This window comes from Myotis lucifugus, unplaced genomic scaffold, assembly GCF_000147115.1.
Source record: "Myotis lucifugus unplaced genomic scaffold, Myoluc2.0 scaffold_418, whole genome shotgun sequence".
NCBI lineage: Eukaryota > Metazoa > Chordata > Mammalia > Chiroptera > Vespertilionidae > Myotis > Myotis lucifugus.
The window spans coordinates 505,877-525,929 of record NW_005871466.1 but is presented as its reverse complement, the minus strand read 5'-3'; the positions used below and the strand labels follow the sequence as shown (position 1 = coordinate 525,929).

At 47.5% G+C, this 20,053-nt stretch overlaps 2 protein-coding genes and 1 non-coding gene across 3 annotated transcripts in view; 2 read left to right on the top strand and 1 right to left on the bottom strand.

The window, feature by feature from the left end:
* Nucleotides 1–3,747: 3,747 nt before the first annotated feature.
* XRCC2 (X-ray repair cross complementing 2) overlaps nt 3,748–20,053 on the bottom strand; it is a 162,740-nt gene continuing 146,434 nt past the window's right edge. Inside the window, exons 4-5 of the transcript XR_002826194.1 lie at nt 7,928–8,141; nt 3,748–4,585 (exon numbers count right to left, since the gene is read on the bottom strand). The gene's annotated coding sequence lies outside the window, so the exon portion shown is untranslated. The remainder of the gene's footprint in view (nt 4,586–7,927; nt 8,142–20,053) is intronic.
* On the top strand, nt 6,082–6,147 carry LOC111823192. The gene has a single exon (XR_002826199.1). It is a non-coding gene; the product is annotated as a small nucleolar RNA SNORD95 (small nucleolar RNA).
* On the top strand, nt 8,685–10,769 carry CCT8L2 (chaperonin containing TCP1 subunit 8 like 2). The gene has a single exon (XM_006102562.3). It carries the CDS (start codon nt 8,747–8,749, stop codon nt 10,391–10,393), a length of 1,647 nt encoding a protein of 548 aa, XP_006102624.1. The 5' UTR covers nt 8,685–8,746; the 3' UTR covers nt 10,394–10,769.

Below are 20,053 nucleotides of genomic sequence, written 5' to 3'. Positions count from 1 at the left end.
GCGCCGCCGCCGCTGACCTCACTGCCCCTCCCCCGCCCCCGCTGCCTCCTCCTCTGACGCCGCGGCTCCGGCTCCGGCTCCGGCTCGGGAGAGCGCCAAGCTGCGGAGCCGAGGATCCGGGATCCGGGTCCGGGTGTGCGCGGCGGCCGCGGGGGGAGGAGGAGGCTGCTGCTGCGCGCGCCCGGAGCCGGACAGACTCCGCCGGCCCGGGCTGGGGTTCTCCTGTTGAAACGCGTGTCTGCGGAGGAGAAATGCGCTGCAGCTTCGCAATAATCCTATTCCGCCGATAGTTTTGCTATTACAACGTCATTTTAATAAAATGATCCAGAAAGGGCTGGTACAGCTGGCACACCAGAATAACGGAGGCATGTGGACTAAAATGCTGGGAGGTATAAGCCCATACAAACCCAGCAACTTGACTTGAATGTTCAGTGTGTTGTGATAGACAAAAAAAATACCAAGTACTTCTAAGCAACTCTTGTCATGAGTAACAATGGCCAAAGGAAAATGGGGTAGAATCAGAGATCTGAAATGTGCAGTCTCTGGAAGGAGGCTGGCTACAGATGTGGGATTCTGGGTTTCTTGTCTGAACAGGGAGGCAACTGGGCTATGTGATTTCCGTCCAGATTAGTACGGGAGTTGAAAACATCATTGATTTGAATTGCGGGGAAATATTAAGTCCTATCAAACCATCTGCAAAATAATTAGGATAAACTCATTTAATAAGCATATACTCTAGGCTGGACACACTGGGCACTTCCTATTATTTCTTTTCATCTTCACAACACAGTTTTAGTAGAGGGTAAAAATAATATGTGGTCTTTCCAGCTATGTTGTTCACCTTCCCTTCCTCCCAATAGCCAGAATATAAACTTTAAATTGTGTTTCCTAGTTGAGCAAAATACACAATTTGATTTCCAGAGTCTATTCTGACTAAAAGCATCATTTTTTGAAATGATGACTCTAATAAGATAGTCATTTGAATTCCTTCAGGGCTTATTCCCTACTGGCTTTTCCAAGTTGACTAAATTTACAACCAAGGGAATTTTGAGCTTGGGGAGAAGCTGGCTTGGTAAATGCAAACTATAAATTAAAAGTGTCTATTATGCATAGAAATACAACATATCTGTGACAAATGATAAATGTATGAAGTGGCATATTCAAAGTTTATTATTACTCACCCATTTTCATATTTTCTACACTTGACACTTTAAAGTTTGAAAAATTGGATTATTGATCCAAATGTTTACCTGGGTTCAATGCTGGAATTAGAACAGCCATTTTCAAATGTGCACAAAATTATGTATCTGGATAATTAAGTTCACTTCTTCAACACTTGGGGGAATTTAAGTGTCAGTGTGTGCAAACTGCAAGTCACTCCTGCTGGAGAGGCGTTTTAAAAGGAAACGACTAGGACCCTGGTCGGGTGTTCAGTGGTTAGAGCATCCTCCCAATAAGCCATGGCTTCGGCTTCCATCCCCAGTCAGGGCACATGCTGGAATCTACCAATGGATGCATAAATAAATGGAACAACCAATCAATGTTTCTCTCTCTCTCTCTCTCTCTCTCTCTCAAATCAATATATTTTTAAAAAAGGTATTGCCCAGCCAACATGGCTCAGTGGTTGAGCATTGACCTATGAACCAAGAGGTCACAGTTCGATTCCAGTCAGGGCACATGCCCAGGTTACAGGCTCAATCCCCAGTGAGGGATGTGCAGGAGCCAGTTGATCAATGATTCTCTCTCATCACTCATGTTTCTATTTTTCTCTCTGTCTCTCCCTTCCTCTCTGAAATCAATAAAAATATTTTTTAAAAATATTTAAAAGGTATATTTCAAGACCCTTAAAAAATAAATAAAAGGAAACTAAGGACTAAGGACAGAAAGTGGGCGGAACGAATGGAAGGGTAAAGTAGAGGTTTGTGCAGTGATGCTTCTGGAAAGATAGAAGACGGTGATGATGAGTAAGCCCAGCCTTCCATCTCTATTCCTTTGGATAGTGTGAGCAGACAAGTCGCTGGAATCTGTTTTAAAAAGGCTAGTAGGCTCGTCCCCATGGAGTTACCACAGGCAGAACAAATAAAATATAACTCAGGATGCAGATGAAGTATTCAAGAAATAATTGTTCAACAAAGCTTTTCAAAGGTTTTTCTATCTCCATTATCCAAATTACACAGCTGTGAGACCACAAATCCAGAAGGCAGGTAGCTGAGGTGCCCCAAAATTATAAAGTTAGAAAGGCACGAACATCTGGGGGGGGGGGGAATAAAAAAGGAATGTCTACTTTCTATCCAGTAAGCGTTAAATAGGCATTTTTCCCAATATGGTAGATATGTACTAACTGCAGTCATCTCAGGAGGTTGGATTATGGGAACTTTCACTTTCTATATTACATTTCTCTATAATAATGTAATCTTTCAAAGCACAGGTAGTATAATCTAAAATATATATTAAATATTTAAAATGTAGGTAGAGGGTTTTTTATCTGCAACGACAACAAAAAAAACCTCATGAACTGTAAGCAAATGAGATTCTCAGAGTCTAGCAAACAAGTGGTAGTGAATAAAAAGTCATAGTACAGTACCCATTCTTACTATTTGAAGGCCTATAAGTATCATTGACATGGTCTTTATTCAGAGTTGTCTTTATCACTTTTAGTGAATGTAAAATATATTTATCTCCTCACCAGAGGATATGGTTACTTTTTGGTGTGTTTTTTTTTTTAGAGACAGACAGACTTTGATGAGAGAAACATAGATTGGTTGCCTCCTGTACACACCCCCACCAGGGATCAAACCTGAACCCAAAACCTAGGTATGTGCCCTGACCAGGAATCAAACCAGCAATCTTTCCTTGCAAGGGATGACTCTCCAACCAACTGAGCCACACCAGCCAGGGCGAGAATGTAAAAATATTGATAAGATCTCCTATAGGTTCACTGATGATTATTCCTCTCTTTGTGTTTTCCCTCAAAGTCTTAAATTCCTCAGAGTTTTTTAGGAACCAAACTTTTACAGTTGGGGAAAGACCACTGAAAACTTAAATTCTAAATTATACCATTTTGTGTTCATATTTTTACTATCAAAGTTACACTTTAAAAAGCTGCATGAATGGCTATCATTGTTTTCTCCTTTATTTCTCAGAAAAAATGTTTTAAAAATAACTTCAATCACTTAAAATTCACTCATATTTAGTCTGTGGTGCATTTTTAGCTTTTAAAATTCATATTACTTTGCATAAGTTATTTCAGTAATGCAGACCGTGTACCAGTATGATAGAAAAGTTCAAGGGAAAAACTGAGAAGACACAACCAAAACAATCACCTTCAGAAATAATTTGTGGCCCTGACCCGTGTGGCCTAGTTGGTTGGAACATCTTCCCGTACGGGGTGTGTATGGGAGGCAACCATCAATGCCTCTCTCTCACATTGATGTTTCTCTATCTCTCCCCTTTCCTCTCTCTAAAATAAATTAAAAATAACAATAATAATATGTGTAGAAGAGTCTGGGGCATGAGTCAGCAGGCCTTCTGAGCACATTTTAGAAAGATAAGAATCTTGCCCTCTGGGGGTGAACACTCTAAGCCTGGCACTTCTTAACAAAATAAACAAAAGAGGGGCGAGCAGGCAACTGAAAAATAAACATGGAAAAACATGCAAATAGAAAGATTAAATATTGATATCCATTGTGTGCATGACCATAGGCGTTTGAGGGGAAGGGCAGGGATGGGACAAGTCAGCAGACAGTGTGTCTATTCACAAGAGGTGGCCTAGAAAACATTCTGCCAGCAAGTGTCATAAACTCCTAGAAATGCGCGCTCCCTCTCTCTCTCTCTCTCTCTCTCTCTCTCTCTCTCTCTCTCTCACACACACACACACACACACACACACACACACACTTTCTTAGGCTCCTCTCCTTTATTGACATGCAAGACCACCTTATAGATTCCTAGGGATGCTGCACCAAACAACCACAAACTGGGCAGCTTTTAACAGCAGAAGTTTACTCTCTTCCGGTTTTGGTACCTAGAAGTCCAAAATCAAGGTGTTGGCAGGGCTGGTTTCTTCCGGACACTCTGAGGGAGAATCTGTTCCATTTCTCCCTTCTGGCTTCTGGTGGCTGCCCACCGTCTGTGGCATTCTTGGCTCACAGGTACATCATCCCAATCTCGGCCTCCATCGCCACATGGCCATCTTGCATGTGTGTCTTCTGTTCTTGTAAGGATCCCAGTCATATTGGATTCAGGATCCACCCTAATCCAGTATAACCTCATCTTAATTCATTATATCTGCAACAGTCTTGTTTCTAAGTAAGGTCACATCTCAGGGTCTGGTAAGGATATAACTACCAAACAGCCTCCATTGATGCCTACCCATCTTAGTAGAGCAAAGTGTACACTGTCAGACAATTGTATGGAATGGGTTAACTGCATGCAAACTCTTCTTGGCACACAAAAAAATGTATTTACATTTATTTTACATCCAATCAATCTGAAGGTTAAATAAAATCAAAGTGAATTTAACAATGGCTGTGTCCACATAGTAAAAAGTAAAATCAAGATTTAGTAGTTCCTTGGCTGGTTTGATCTGTGTAAAGATAAGTAAAAAAAAAAAAAAATGAGTGTAGAATGTATAGTTTGAGGCCTGTTTTATGAGACTGGCCGTCCTTAAGGGTCAGAGACAGCGATCAAATGGTCACTTTCCCCTGTGCTGTGTACTCAAACAGGTGAGGATTTCACAGCAGAAAATGATACACTTGTCCAGTGGAAATGGAACTCACAGTCCATCGATCACCCTTCAGGATGAAATCTAAATTCCTTGACATGGCTCTCTGGAGCCCCTGCCACCCTCCAGTCAACTCCTTCTAGCCCAGCGGTTCTCAACCTGTGGGTCGAGACCCCTTTGGGGGTCGAACGACCCTTTCACAGGGGTCGCCTAAAACCATCGGAAAACACATATATAATTACATATTGTTTTTGTGATTAATCACTATGATTTAATTATGTTCAATTTGTAACAATGAAAATACATCCTGCATATCAGATATTTACATTATGATTCATAACAGTAGCAAAATTACAGTTATGAAGTAGCAACAAAATAATTTTATGGTTGGAGGTCACCACAACATGAGGAACTGTATTAAAGGGTTGCTGCATTAGGAAGGTTGAGAACCACTGTTCTAGCCCCTTCCCTTCCTCCTCACCATGAGCTGCAGCCTTCAGGACTACTTTTGGTGGACAACACCCTTTACCAGCTTGTCCCAATCCCCACTTCTTCTTTTTTTTTTCTTTCCTTCAGCTCACACTTCAGACTTCACTTCCATTCCAGACCACCGTTCTTCCAATGGGGATGGTTATGTGTTCCCCTCCCCCCATGTTTCTATAACACCTGAGCTTTACCTCATCAAGGCTCCCCCGGCCAGTAATGAGTTTGGATTAGCTGTCTGTAGCCCACTCTAAGCCCCGTGGAGACAGCCACAGCTGTCTGTCTTATTCACCTTTTATACATATTATTCAGCAGCAGCTCAATAAATAATTGTGGAATAAGTGAAAGAAATGGGAAAACATGCTTAAGAAAAAGATCTAAGACAATCTTTTACAGGAGTGTTTACTTTTTTTTTTTTTAAATATATATATTTTATTGATTTTTCACAGAGAGGAAGGGAGAGAGACAGAGAGTTAGAAACATCGATCAGCTGCCTCCTGCACATCTCCCACTGGGGATGTGCCCGCAACCCAGGTACATGCCCTTGACCGGAATCGACCCTGGGACCCTTCAGTCCGCAGGCCGACGCTCTATCCACTGAGCCAAACCGGTTTCGGCAGGAGTGTTTACTTTTTAAGAAGAAACTGTATCTTTATAAACAATGTATATGTGCACACCTTGCTACATTTTATGTTGGTTGTCACAATGTACATTTCTATAAAGAAACTGGCAAGTCATCTTTGCCGCCTATAATCAACATTTCTTAGGTGACACTCTTCCCAGTGTTACTGGCTTTCAGAAACCTGGGTGGAGAGGATCATGCCTGTTTCTCACGGAGTTTCCAAAATCAACGAGTTGTCAAAAGAGTTGTCCATAGGGCAGTGGTGACACCAACATGCCATCTCAGTGCCCGTCCTGGAAACCAGAGGCTGCTGCTGCTGCTGCTGCTGCTGCTGCTGCTGCTGCTGCTGCTGCAAAAAGAACTGTCCATAGTCTGCAGACAGCATAACACCTACTTAGAAACATCTCTCTCAGCCAAGATAATGCTGAGGAGAGAATGACTACAGAGTAGCACATACAATATGTGTCATACAACCCACTTCTGTCAAACTGTGTCAGTCCACAACTTTCTGTGTATATGTATGTTTAAAGTAATCACATTCATCGAAATATAAACAAGGATTATCTCTGGGCTGAGATTCCAAATGACATTCTTTTTCTTTCTCCTTTTTAAAAAAATTTCAATATTATTTTATATTTGTTTCAGGTGTACAGCATTGTGGTGAGACACAATTTACAAAGTGGTCCCCTGATAAGTCTAGGACCTACCTGGCGCCATCCACAGTTCTCATAGGATTATTGACAATATTCCCTATGCTGTACTTTACATACCCATTTAGTTTCTTTGTATTTTTCTTTTTAACTTTTATAATGAATAACTATAATTTTTATAAAAGCAATCAAGTTGTTAAGGGAAAAGTTTTTTTTCTCCAAAATTATTTCCTCTCTAGCCTTAATTATATTTCACTTTCACTGTGATTTCTTTTCTTTCTCACTACTGTCTTGTCTGTGGAAATATTAAAACAACGTCTGCCATACTATCATGACTCTGGACTGTTATTATCCGTTTCAGAGTTCTATCCCCCTCCCCAGGAACATCTGCCATTAAACAAAGTAAAAAGGTTTTTCCAAATGAAAATGAATGGCATTGCTCTGTCTTTCCCCTAATCCCTTTTTGTTGTTGTTAATCCTCATCTGAGGATATTGTTTCCATTGCTTTTTAGAGAGCGCGGAAAGGCGCAGTGGGTATGGGGAGTTGGCGATGAGAAAGAGAAACATCAATATGCCATCGATTGGTTGCCTCCCACATGTGCCCCCACTGAGGCCTGGGTTCGAACCTGCAACCCAGGTGCATGCTCTTTACCCAGAATCCAACCTTCAGTGCGAGGGCTGGTCGCTCTAACCAGTGAGCAACACCGGCCAAGGCCATCTTTCCCCTAATCATAATAGCTATACCCATATTCTGCCCTGGACAAGTGGCCCAGTTGGTTGGAACATCGTCCCCATATGCCAATCAATGAGTCTCTCTTATCATTGATGTTTCCATCTCTCCCTCTCCCTTCCTCTCTAAAATCAATAAAAGTATATTTTTTTAAAAGAATCAACCAATGAATGCATAAATAAGTGGAACAACAGGTCAGTGTTTCTCTCTCATTCTTTCTCCCTTCTTCTTCAGTGGTTCTCAACCTTCCTAAGGCCGCGACCCTTTAATACAGTTCCTCATGTTGTGGTGACCCCCAATTTCATTGTTACAAATTGAACATAATTAAAGCATAGTGATTAATCACAAAAACAATATGTAATTATATATGTGTTTTCCGATGGTCTTAGGTGACCCCTGTGGAAGGGTCGTTCGACCCCAAAGGGGTCGCGACCCACAGGTTGAGAACCGCTGCTCTAGTTTAAATAAATAGACACATTCATGTCCACCAGCTGGTGCCCTGCCTAGCACCTATGGGAAGTTGTGTGGAAAGTTGTGTTCCTTTGGTAGAAATCTCTCTCCCTCGAAAGGCTCTATATTCCTGTCATCTCTGTACTCCTCATTACACTGTACATTGTGGGTGCTCAATAAATATTTGTTAAACCGAAAAAGAAGCAATCATTTACTCCAACAGGCTCTACACAAGGAGAGGAGGGAGCGAGGATGGGGAAGAAACTTACCTTCTAAGGGTGGAGGGTGATGTGGGAGGGCCCCAACTTCAGACACTTGTGTTTTCTTCCTTCCTCACCTCTTTGACTCCTCTGGGTCCATTTCTATCTGTCTGTAGGCTGTCGGCTTCCTTCCCTCCCTCGCCTTGTCCTGTCTCTGCCAGATCAGTGACCTCACTGTCATTGGGAGGAGTTGCCACACTCTGTGGCCTCACACACCTGCACCCTGAAAGATAAACAGACCAACAGACACCTGAAGGTCTCCGATGAATAGCACGGACGGAGAAGGGGGCCAAGGAGGCAAAGGCAGACAGGTAACAGCCTGGCTGGTGTCAGTCAGATGGTCCGGCACACGCTTCCCCTCAGACGGACAGCACAGCGGGGGCCACGGCTAAAGCAGGGGGTCGGTATTTTCACCTGACTCCTTCCTCTTCGTCTCCAAAGTTTAAATGAAACTGGGACCTGGCGCATAGGCCTGTCCCTCATTACCGGACCATCAGGCCTGACTTCTGCCTGCCCCCTGCCCCTACGGACTCCAACCATCCTCTGTGACCTCATTCCCCGCTCAGGGTTCCACGTGCCACTCTGTGAGGTCATCAAGAGAAGATCCCTTTCAGCTTCCCACCCTCAGAGGCCCCAAGAGGGTTCCCTGACAGATCCGTTTGGGGTGATTTCAGGCTGGCGCTCTCAGCAGGTCACCCGGCCCTGCGCCTGGAGGGCGGATGTCTCCAGACAGCGGGTGATGCGCCCTTTTGTCCACTGACTCCTTGAGGAGCTTCAGAGGTCGGCGTGGGGGCGCCCAGCAGCCGGGTGGGCCCCTCTCCGCAGGCCATGGACGACGGAGCCCCCTCGGTGCGGGAGCTGCCCCAGCGGCTGTGGCCCGGCCCGGGCGGGGAAGAACAGCACCTCCTGCGGAGCCTGGCGGCGGCGCACGCCCTGGGAGGGATCATCCGGCCGTGCTACGGCCCCCTCGGCCTCCAGAAGCTCCTGGTGACCGCCAAGGGCGAGACGGTGATCACGGGGTACGCCACGGCCATCCTGGGGGCCCTGGAGCTGGAGCACCCCGCCGCCCGGCTCCTGCGGGACGCGGCGCTCAGCCACGCCGAGCACAGCGGCGACGGCGCGGCCTTCGTGGTGCTGCTGGCCGAGGCCCTGCTGGCCGAGGCCGAGCTCCTGCTGCTGGCCGGCCTGCCCCGCGCCCAGCTCCGCGAGGCCTACGCCGCGGCCACCGCCGAGACGCTGGCGCTGCTGCCCTCGCTGGCCGTGCGCTCGCTGGGGCCCCTGGAGGACCCGTTCTGGGTCCTGCACACGGCGATGAACACGCACACGCTGTCCCACGCGGAGTTCCTGACCAGGCTGGTGGCACAGGCGTGCTGGGAGGCCCAGGAGCTGGACGGCACCTTCCGCCCCGAGCGCCTGGGCGTGTGCGCGCTGCCGGGCGGGCAGCTGGACCGCTCGTGCCTGCTGCCCGGGCTGGCCGTGGCCGGCAAGCCCTGCGGGAGGGTGACCGCCATGGTGGGCGGCGCCCGGGTGGCGCTCTTCGCCTGCTCCTTCGGCCTCGCGCATCCCAAGGCGCCCGCCACTGCCACCATCTCCAGCTCCGCCGAGCTCGTCCGCTTTCTGAAAGGGAACCAGCAGATGACGGAGAAGCAGGTGCTGCAGCTGGCCACGGGGAACGTGAACGTGGCGGTGGTGTGGGGGGACGTCGAGGAGCGGACGCTGGCGCAGGCGGACCGGAGCGGCATCATGGTGATCCAGGTGAAGGCCCTGCGCGAGCTGGCGTGCCTGAGCGAGGTGCTGGGCACGCCCGTGATGCCCTATCTGCTCCCCCCGCAGCAGCTGGGGAAGTGCCAGCGCGTGTACCCGCAGGAGCTGGGGGAGGGTTCGGCCGTGGTGTTCGAGTGGGAGGGCCCCGACACGCCCGCCCTCACCCTGGTGCTCAGGGCGGCCACCAAGGAGGGGCTGCGCGGGGCGGAGCAGGCCGTCTACCACGGCATCGACGCCTTCGCGCGGCTGTGCCAGGACCCCCGGCTGCTCCCGGGCGCCGGGGCCACCGAGATGGCTCTGGCGAAAATCCTCGCGGATAAAGGCGCCGCGTTGGAAGGGCCCAGCGGGCCCGCGCTCCTGGCGTTTGCCCAGGCCCTGCGGTCTCTCCCCGCGACCCTGGCGGAGAACGCGGGCCTCGCCGTCTCCCAGGTGATGGCAGACATGACCGCCGCGCACCAGCAAGGGCACTTCCTGATCGGAGTGGGCGTCGAGGGGATCATCAACGTGGCCCAGGAAGCTGTGTGGGACACCCTGGCGGCCAAGGCCCAAGCGCTGCGGGCCGTGGTGGACATCGTGCTGCAGCTGGCCACTGTGGACGAAATCGTGGTGGCCAAGACGAGTCCCCCGCTCCAGCAGGACCCGGGTCCCCTCCCCACGAAGGCCCAGGAGCCCCCGTCTTCTCCCAAGACACCCGCCCCCATCACACGCTAAGATCCCCCTTCCTCACGCGGGAGGAGAGGAAGGAGAAGGAGAATGGAAAAGAGAGATGCTGACGGATTTCTGAGAGGCTCTGCTCACCGCCCACTGCTTTCTTGTGATGAGAACTTTTAAGATCTACTCTCTTAGCAAACTCCAAATATACAATACAGTATTGTAGACTATCATCCCCATGGTATACATTGTCTCAGAACTCATTTTTCTTATAACTGGAAGTTTGGCCATTTGTACTTTTTGACTACCTTTCACCCACTATCTCCACCCCGCCCACCCCCATCTCCACCTCTAGTACCGCTAATCTGTTGTCTGTTTCTATGCGTTTGTGTTTCTTCATTTTTCTAGATTCCACATAAAAGCAGATCATATAGTATTTGTCTTTCTCTGACTTATTTCACTTAGCATAATGCTCTCAAGATTAATTCATGTTGTTGCAAATGACAGAATTCCCTTCTTTTTATGGCTGAATAATATTCCATTGTATATATGTACCACATCTTTTCTTTTTTCAAAAATAAGTTTATTGATTTCAGAGAGGAATGGAGAGCAAGAGAGAGAGAGAAACATCAATGATGAGAGAGAATCATTGATTGGCTGCTTCCTGCACACACCCTACTGGGGATGGAGCTCGCAACTTGGTCATGTGCCCTGAGAACTGAACCTCAACCTCCTGGTTTGTGGGTCAACACCCAACCACTGAGCAACACCAGCCTGGTTTTTTAAAAAATTGATTTTAGAGAAAGGAAGAGAGAAACACGGATTTATTGTTCCACTTATTTATGCATTCATTGGCTGATTCCTCTATGTGCCAGGACCTGGGATCGAACCCACAACCTTGGCACATAGGGACAATGCTCCAACCAACTGAGCTACCTGACCAGGGTTGTACCACACCCTCTTTATCCCTTTGTACTTGGACACTTAGGTTGTTTCCATGTCTTTGCTGTGTAAATAATGCTGCAATGAACATGGGGTGCATATTATCTTTTTGAGACAGCAATTTAGTTTTCTTCAGATAAATACCCAGAAGTGGAATTGCTGGACCATATGGCAGTTCTATTTTCAAGTTTCCGAGGAACCTCCATACTGTTTTCAATAGTGGCTGCATCAGTTTACGTTCCTACCAACATAGCACCAGGGTTCCCTTTTCTCCACAACCTCACACTCACTTTTTGTTACAAATTCATTAAATATAATTGCTTCTCTCCTCCCTCCCACATTTCATTTTCTGTGTGTTGTTTTTTTTCACTGATATATTTCAAATTCCTAATCATATAATTCTCTTTATTTCTTTGCCCATGGTTTCTACTTTTCCATGTCTCTGGATTTGTTTTGTTCATCAGTTTATTTTGCTCATTAGATTCTATATGAGTGAGATCATGTGATACTTGTCTTTCTCTGATTCACCTATTTCACTTAGCATGATAATCTCCAGGTCCCTCCATGCTGTCTCAAAGGGTAAGAGATTCTTCTTCTTCTTCTTCTTCTTTTTTTTTTTTTTTACAGCTGCATAGTATTCCATGGCATAAATGCTCCACAGCTTTTTTTATCCACTCATCTACTGATGGGCACTTGGGCTGATTCCAGATCTTAGATATTGTAGATTGTGCTGCTATGAATATAGGGGTGCATACATTTTTCCTGATTGATGCTTTGCGTTTCTTGGGATATATTCCTAGAAGTGGGATCACTGGGTCAAATGGCAGTTCCATATCTAAATGTTTGAGGAAACTCCATACTGTTTTATAACCCACCTCCCATCCCATGAGTCACTCCCTAATGGCAGGAGCCACACCTGAACTGTGTCAAATACTTACAGGGCACTGTTGACTACCCCCTCAGCATCCATCCCCACCCCATCTTCAAGTAGATTTCAGTGCCACACACTTACCAGGAGCTGACCCCACGCCTGGTCTAAGAATATGCTCTGGTTGGTTTAACCCGGTCAACACTTTCCATTTTCCTGGCCAATCCCTGGTCCAGGGGTGGGCCTGACCCCAGACGGCCCAACCAGAGTGAACTGGAGGGTTCTGGCCTGGACCACAGGCCTAGAAATCCAATCTGTCCTACTGGACACGAATTAGGAAGCACTGGCTTTATCGCTCCTGGCAGCCTCTCTGTGGCCCGAGGGGAAGCCGCAGGGTTCTTGTTTGGGTTGATAGTTGTCTATCTCTCTAAAATATGCACATACAACCTAGGCAAAGGCAGGTGATGTAACAGACCCAGGGAGTTTCCAGAACCCGCCAGGCTCACACTGCCTGTTTGGGGCGGTTAGGACTAGATTTCCACTTCACAGCAACTGACTCGGGATCTCTTGGCCTCAGCAGGTAGAGAATGTGTCCCTGTGCAAGGATTCCTGAGAAAGGTGGGACAGTTCTAGCTGAACAGAACCCCAGGAGGAAGGGGAAACGAGAAGGGGCTTCCTTCTCTTCTGCTTAAGATAGAACCAGCGACAGGGACCCAGCCTAGTGAGTTAGTGACACTGAGCCACAACTCCTTCCCTTCCTCCACCCTAACCCGCCGAAAGCCCACGCCCTCTGAGACTGCCCTGGAGGAAGGAGGCACTCCCTGCCAGGTATCTGCCCACTTGGGGTCAGGGTGAGGGCAAGGCAGTGACAACAGGCTGGGAACCGCTGTAAAAAAGGCGGGTGAAAAGGTGGTTTTGGGGGCAAGTTTCTCACTCTCCTTGTTAAAAAATGGCCAGAAATAAAGCACACAAACACAAAATACAGAGAGAGGAACCATTTCCCCCAACTCTGTCACTTACAGGTGTGACTACATATATAATGTTGGCAGGATCAGACATGAAGGACAGTTTGGTTCGTCCTTCAGAGCCCCTCTGACGAGCTCATGGAGGACAGCTGGTTAGTCCATGTGAACACAGCTAAGGTACCGTACCGCTCATTGATCTATCAAGGATTTATTGAATACCTACCTATTCTGTGCCCTGGAGGTACAGCTCTGAAAAAAAAAACACAGAAAAGGCTGCTGTGTCCAGGAGCTCACATCTTAGTGGCGGAGGGGAGGCTAAGGGGAACAGATCATAAGTAAATAAACAGGATTTCACACTGTGCCCAGGCTCTGCAGGAAGTAACAGGGCCTGTCAGGTACAAAGTCAGGCTGGAGGGTCCTGCTGTAGATAGGGGTCAGGAATGCCTCCCTGGGGCACATACGTGAGCAGTCTGAAAGCGAGCTGACCCAGACAGGTCAGGAAACAGGACTGTCAGGTACTTGGCCAGCAGTAAGTGGGAGCTGGAGAGGCCCGGGGAGTCCTGGAAGGCAGGGCCTTGGAGGCCAGGTGGGAGCCTGTTGGGGCCCCTGTGACAGACGGGAACACAGCTATGTACCTGCCATTCTGCACACATGAATAAGCCATGACGGGTTTTCCTGGTGGGCCTCTGAGGACTCTGACCTGGGTTTAAGTTTGAGATCTCTCACTTTAATGACCTTGAGAAATCTACTTGAGTTTTCCTCATTCGAAAAATTAAAGGTTTCTTTGAAGCCAAAACACTTACGCTCCAAACCTCAGCCTCATCAGTCAAGCAGCCATTTACAAAACTAGCACAAATTTCTCACACACACACACACACACACACACACACACACACACACACACAGCTTAAATTGTTAGAACAATGTGGCAGCGATATGAGTAAATTCCCCAAGAAAAACTGATTATGATTCGGGGATAATGAACTTTGTCATTACGTTTTCACGTGGTCCTTTAAGAACTCGATCTTGACCCTAGGTCTGGGTTGATCTGGCCGCTCCAGTTCATTTTCCGTTTCAAAAACCCAAGCAATAACCATTTTAGATATTTGTCACGTGTGTCCCGTGACTCCGTGCTAGCTGGGGGGTCTGTTCCCCTGGCTGAGCCGGGGAGGAACTGCAGGGCGGGGCGGAGAAAGGGGGGCGCGCCGGGACCCCCGCCCATTGGACACCGAGAGGAAGCCCCGGAACGTCTTCCGCCGCCTCCGACTCAGGGAAGAAAGGGAACTGCGAAGTGACGCAAAGTGGAGGACGGGGCAGGGAGGAGCGAGTGGGCAGCGCTGGACGCGGAGCCCCAGGGTCCGGCGGGGCCGGGCCGTGCGGGTGCAGCCGCTCGGGGCTCCGGCTCCCGGGGCGCAGGGCAAGGAGAGACGGGGAGACGGGAAGCCCTGGGAGCGGAGCACAAGCGAGGGCAGGACTGGACGGGAAGGACGAGGGCGCCGGCGGCGGCAGAAGCCCGCAGGAACCGCGAGCGAGCGGCCAGCGGGGCTCGGCTCCCCCCGAGGGGCCGTGCCAATGGAGGCGGGGCGGGGGGCCGCCCTGCACCAACGGGAGGGGGTCGGCGGCACGAGGACCAATGAGAGGCCGAGGCGGAGGCGTGGCGGAACGGCAGGCAGCGAGAGGGCCAATAGGAGGCCGAGGCCGCGGCCGAGAGAGCGGTGACCCTCGGCCCGGCGCCCGGGAGGGGAACCCGGAAGGCGGTGGGGGCGGGGAGCGGGCTGACAACCTGTCAAACCTACTCCGGGACGAACTGGGTCACGCGCCTCCCGAGCCCGGGCGCCCCCGCCCAGGGAGGCCTGGCTGCGCTGCTTCCTGTTCCGGCCGGCGGTGGGGGCGGGGCGGGGCGGCGCGGCACCTGCCTCCCCCGCCGCGGCCGCCCACCGGTGCTCTCCCAGCTCCTAGCGCTCGGTCGCACGGTCTCCCCGAACCCCGGGCCCGCCGCGACCGCGCAGATGAAGACACGGCCCACCCGAGCGACCCTCCACTGTGGGGACTCCTCACCCGGCGGCCGTCCGCGCGCCGTTCGGCCGGGTTCCCGCGGCCCGCGTTGGCGGCCGGCGGCGCACTACTTGGCGCGGAAGGACCCGAGGCGGCGGAGGGATCCGTGCGGAGCGGCTAGGCCCGCCCACCGGCTAGGCCCGCCCACCGGCTCGGTCGCAGGTCCCACCGTCGGGAGGACCCAGCTTCCCCGGCGCCGGGCTCTGGGGACGGCGACCTGACTCAGTGCGGCGGCGGCAGAGCGCCCTCGCCATCGGCCCTGCACGTCTCCCTGCTGGCTCGGCGGAGCGCTCGTTTCCCGGGGAATTAAACGGAATGGACGCCTCGGTGAAAGCCCGCGGGAGCCCAGGTCCGGGTCGCACGTCGCTTCACCTCCCCTGGCGTCCGGTCCCGGATCCCGCCGCTGGGACCGCTAGTGCGCAGTTGCTCTTCGCTGGCGGTCAGTCCGCAAAATGGGTGTTGACGCGCCGTCTCTAATTAGGCAGCACAAGTGCATTGCTCGATGCAAATTTGCTTAGGACTTTGGCAACTGCGGACGGAAGGGCCACCTGCGGACCTGAGGAGCTCAGGGAAGGCCTGCGTGGCGGTCTTGCAAACTGAGGACCTACCAATAAAATAACCAGAGGATGGTCTGAAATTAAACTTTAAAAGCAGTTGTGGTGGGTAGTCACCTCCTGACAAGGTCAGTCTTTACCTTAACGGAGCATAATGTCTTTTTGCATCTAAGATAACATACTGAAATGTCAGGGTGACTTGTAACTTCCCTTTTCCAGACCCCTCAGGGCACAACCGAATGCCCTGGGCTCCGGGACAGAGACCACCAATTCCTTCATTGTTATTATGTTAATTGTTGATTTATTTATCCTGTACCCACCTCAGTAAAAGAAGATGTGTCTATCATTTTACTTTTTTAAAAATATATTTTTATTGATTTCAGAGAGGAAGGGGGGGGGGAGAGAAACACCGATAATGAGAATCATTGATCAGCTGCCTGATCAAGCCCCCAACCCGGGAATCGAACCATGACCTCCAGGTTCATAGGTCGACACTCAACCACTGAACAACGCTGACCGGGCTTTCATTTTACTGTTTATACAACCCCAGCGGTTTCCCCGGCTTTGGTCTCTCTCATCCATTACCAGTGGATTTCATGTAACCCACCTACATCTCCTTTGATTGTAACTTATAAAAATAGGTGAAAAACCACCATTCTCTGGAGCATTTATCCCAATCTGCTGAGCTTCTGCTTCCCAGAAATTATCTACATCTTGCCTCAAACTCACAAAAATTCTTTACAGGTTTGAATGTTTTTATGTTAACACAATGAATGGACAGTGAATATCAGGTTTTAATTTTTACTACTTGGCCATTCAAATTATTTTAACCCCCCCAAACTGTATAAAGATTTAAGACTGTAGATTGAAAACGCTAAAATTTGGATGCTTAATTTACATTTTTGACATAGTAATTATTTGAAGTGTTTCATTGCAATATTACAATGAAATAAAACACTTCATTCAAATACCATTTAAATCTTTAATATAATCCAAGCATTGCACTGTACTCAAACATTTGCATGTGTTTTTATGCAAAGCATTGTGCTCAAATGTTTTATTACTTTACCAAATGCATACTGTATTTCATCAGTAAAATTTTATTTCGTTTTAAAATCCAGTCTTTAAAATCTACAGGATTGGGAAGAAAACAATATATTGTGTCATCTATGTGCGAAATGTACAGATGTAAATTTGTTACATTTATGAGAAACATGGTCATCAAGAAAGTAAGCTGGATAAAATTTTAAAAAAGAAAATGTCCTTTAAATTCATGAGCTTAATGTACATGAGCTTACCCATCAATTTAGCAGTAACATTCTAATACTTAAGAACTACCATATTTATTACTCTATAGTATAGTATTATCAATAAAAGGTTGGGATAGATGCCAAATCTTTTTTATAAAGATGAAAAGCTGACAAAACAACAAATGACCTTATATGTTTTATTGTAGCTAATTCCTAATTGCCAGCTAACTTTCCAAAGGAAGTAGTTGTTCTCTGTTTTGACCAATTAGCAACTCTCAATTAGAAGCTCTTGACCCTCATTGGATATATGTAAAAATTAGCATATTTTCTTATGCCCAAAGTGTCATTCTTTTAAAAATAAATACTTTTATTGATTTTTAGAGGAAGAGCAATTTTTTAAAAATCCTCACCTAAGGATATTTTTCCATTGCTTTTAGATAGAGTGGAAGGGACGAGGGATGGGGGGAGAGAGAGAGAAACATCGATGTGAGAGAGACACATCAATTGGTTGCCTCCCTTTGATGTGTGGGCCAACACTCTAACCACTGAACACACAGTCCAGGGCAAGAAGGATTTTTATAATTCCCTACCACATGCCTTGGCACAGTTTTCATTTCTCAGTTGGCATTATATTTCCTAGACTAGAAGGAAAGAGCAGGCAACCTCTTTAGTTCTCTGGGAGAGATGGGCTGGTGGCTTTACCACGGGGGTAAAGACATCTTCATGGCCGCTCAGCCTGGGCTATGTGATTGGGAGTTCAGTTTAGACAAAAAGGGGAAAAGATTCTGTGAATGGGAAATAAATATACCTTGAGTTAGAGGTTGCCCACCGGTGGTTTACAGATGTGGTTTTTGTTTTTAAATATATTTTTATTGATTTCAGAGAGAAAGAGGAGATAGAAACATCAATGATGAGAGAGAATCATTGATTGGCTGCCTCCTGCACGCCCCCCACTGGGGATCGAGCCCGCAACCCTGGGCACGTGCCCTTGACCAGAATCGAACCTGGGACCCTTCGGTCTGCAGGCTGACACTCTATCCACAGAGCCAAACCAGCCAGGGCTACAGATGTGTTTTGTTTATTTCTCACAATGTTTAGAAATTTTTAAATTAGTTCCCAATATTTGAAAAAATGGGAGATTTCAGATAAAATACTGAATTGCTTCTGTTGACAATTTGACAGACATTGCTCACTTCTTGCCTGATGGTATGCTGCTGTAGCTGACCAGCTGCTGCCCCTTTAGACAGGGTGTACATTGTTGAGCTCAGTACAATAATTTGGCCACTGAATGAATCTGTTGGAAATACCTGCTGTAGGTTATATAAAATTGTGAAAGACTTCATCACAGAGAGAACTTAGACTTAGGAAGAAGAGATGACCTTAAGTTTTTGTTGTAAATAAATAGAATGAGCTCAGAAATGGAAAGTAATTGGAATGATATATGGCAACAGGATGTACCCCATTATTTCTCTTATCAGTCCTCTGGTACAAGTAAAGGTCAGGTTGTATCAAAGTGAAAATTTGAATAAAAAAATGGAGCCCTGGCCGATTTGGCTCAGTGGATAGAACATCAGCCCTCGGATTGAAGGGTCCTGGTTTCAATTCGAGGGCATATACCTACATTGCAGGCTGGATCCCTAGACCCGGTTGGTTGGGTGTGTGTAGAAGGCAACCAGTCGATGTTCCTCTCTCTCTCTGTCCCTCCCTCTCCTTTACACTTTCTCTAAGAACCAATGGAAAAGTATCCTCGGTGAGAATTAAAACAACAAGAAAGGAAATAATGTTCCTGTGGTATACATTCCACTTAGAAAGTCATTGCCTTGATTAAAATGAACTAAGAATAGTTACAACTGTGAGAGATTATGTAAGAAGAAGGGATTCCCCAAAGGGTTACAGAGTAACAACGACGATGAAAATGAGACAATGTTGACATGACAGCAATAACTATGTGCTGGACATTGTTCTAAACGCTTTATCTGGACTGTATCATGTTATATTTTCATTTCCTATTTGCTACCTACCTCACCTTACTTTTGTTCTTGTAGCTGCCTTGAACCCTCTAAGACCCAGGCATGAGGTGAGTGCAATAATCTGCGGTACCTTAGGATGCCACTAACCTTTGGCCATTATTGGTTCTACAAGTGCCCAGATGTTCCTTCTTTTCTGCCTTCCCCTGACTATATCCCTAGCTTGTCCTCCTGTCCTGGTCTGTGCTTTTCCCTGTTGGCATCAGACTTCTTACCTCAGCAAGAAATATTCCCGTCTTAGGGCAGAGAAGAGAGAGAATCAGCCAAGAACTGAGGCAAAAAAAATGTGGTAGGAAGAAAGAGAAACGAAAGAGAGAAATAAGATAGAGAAATGGAGATACAGAAACAGCCTCCACCCACAGGTGGGTCCAGATACATTGATGGGGGAAAGTTTAAATAAAATGCATACTCTCACATAATAGAATGTTTGCAAAAGTTTTAATAAGATGGCCCAATGCCATACTATATAAAGAAAAAGCAAAAAAATGTAATTGTATATAAAAAAATATTTGGAAATAAATAAATAAATAAATAAATCACGTATTTGGCCCTGGATGGTGTTTCTCAGTGGTTAGAGTGTCAGCCCTGTGCACCGAAGGGTCTCCAGTTTGATTCCAGGTCAAGTACCTGGGATGCAGGTTCAATCCCCAGCCCCAGTCGGGATTGTAAGATGTGTCTCTCTTAATAGATGTTTTCCTCTCTCCCCCTCCTCCTTCCTTCCCACTGTCTCTAACAAAAAAAACCCCACAAAAAACAAAAATCAATGGAAAAAATATCCTCAGGTGAGGATTAACCACAACAACAACAATAAAAAACAAACATTGAGTTAAAATACTGGTTTACATTTTTAATTGATTGAAATGTTATATAAATATACTATTTAAGGCCTGGCTGGATGGCTCAGTTGGTTGGAGAGCATCCCGCACACTAAAGGGTGGCTGGTTCTATTACCAGTAAGGGCACATACCCAGGTTTTGGGTTCGATCCTTGGTCAGGGCATATACAGGAGTTTCTCACATTGATATTTCTCTCTCTCCCTTCCTCTCTCTAAAATCGATT

Bases quoted from the DNA above. Each gene is read 5' to 3' on its own strand.
- CCT8L2 (XM_006102562.3), top strand. From the start codon at position 8,747: ATGGACGACGGAGCCCCCTCGGTGCGGGAGCTGCCCCAGCGGCTGTGG.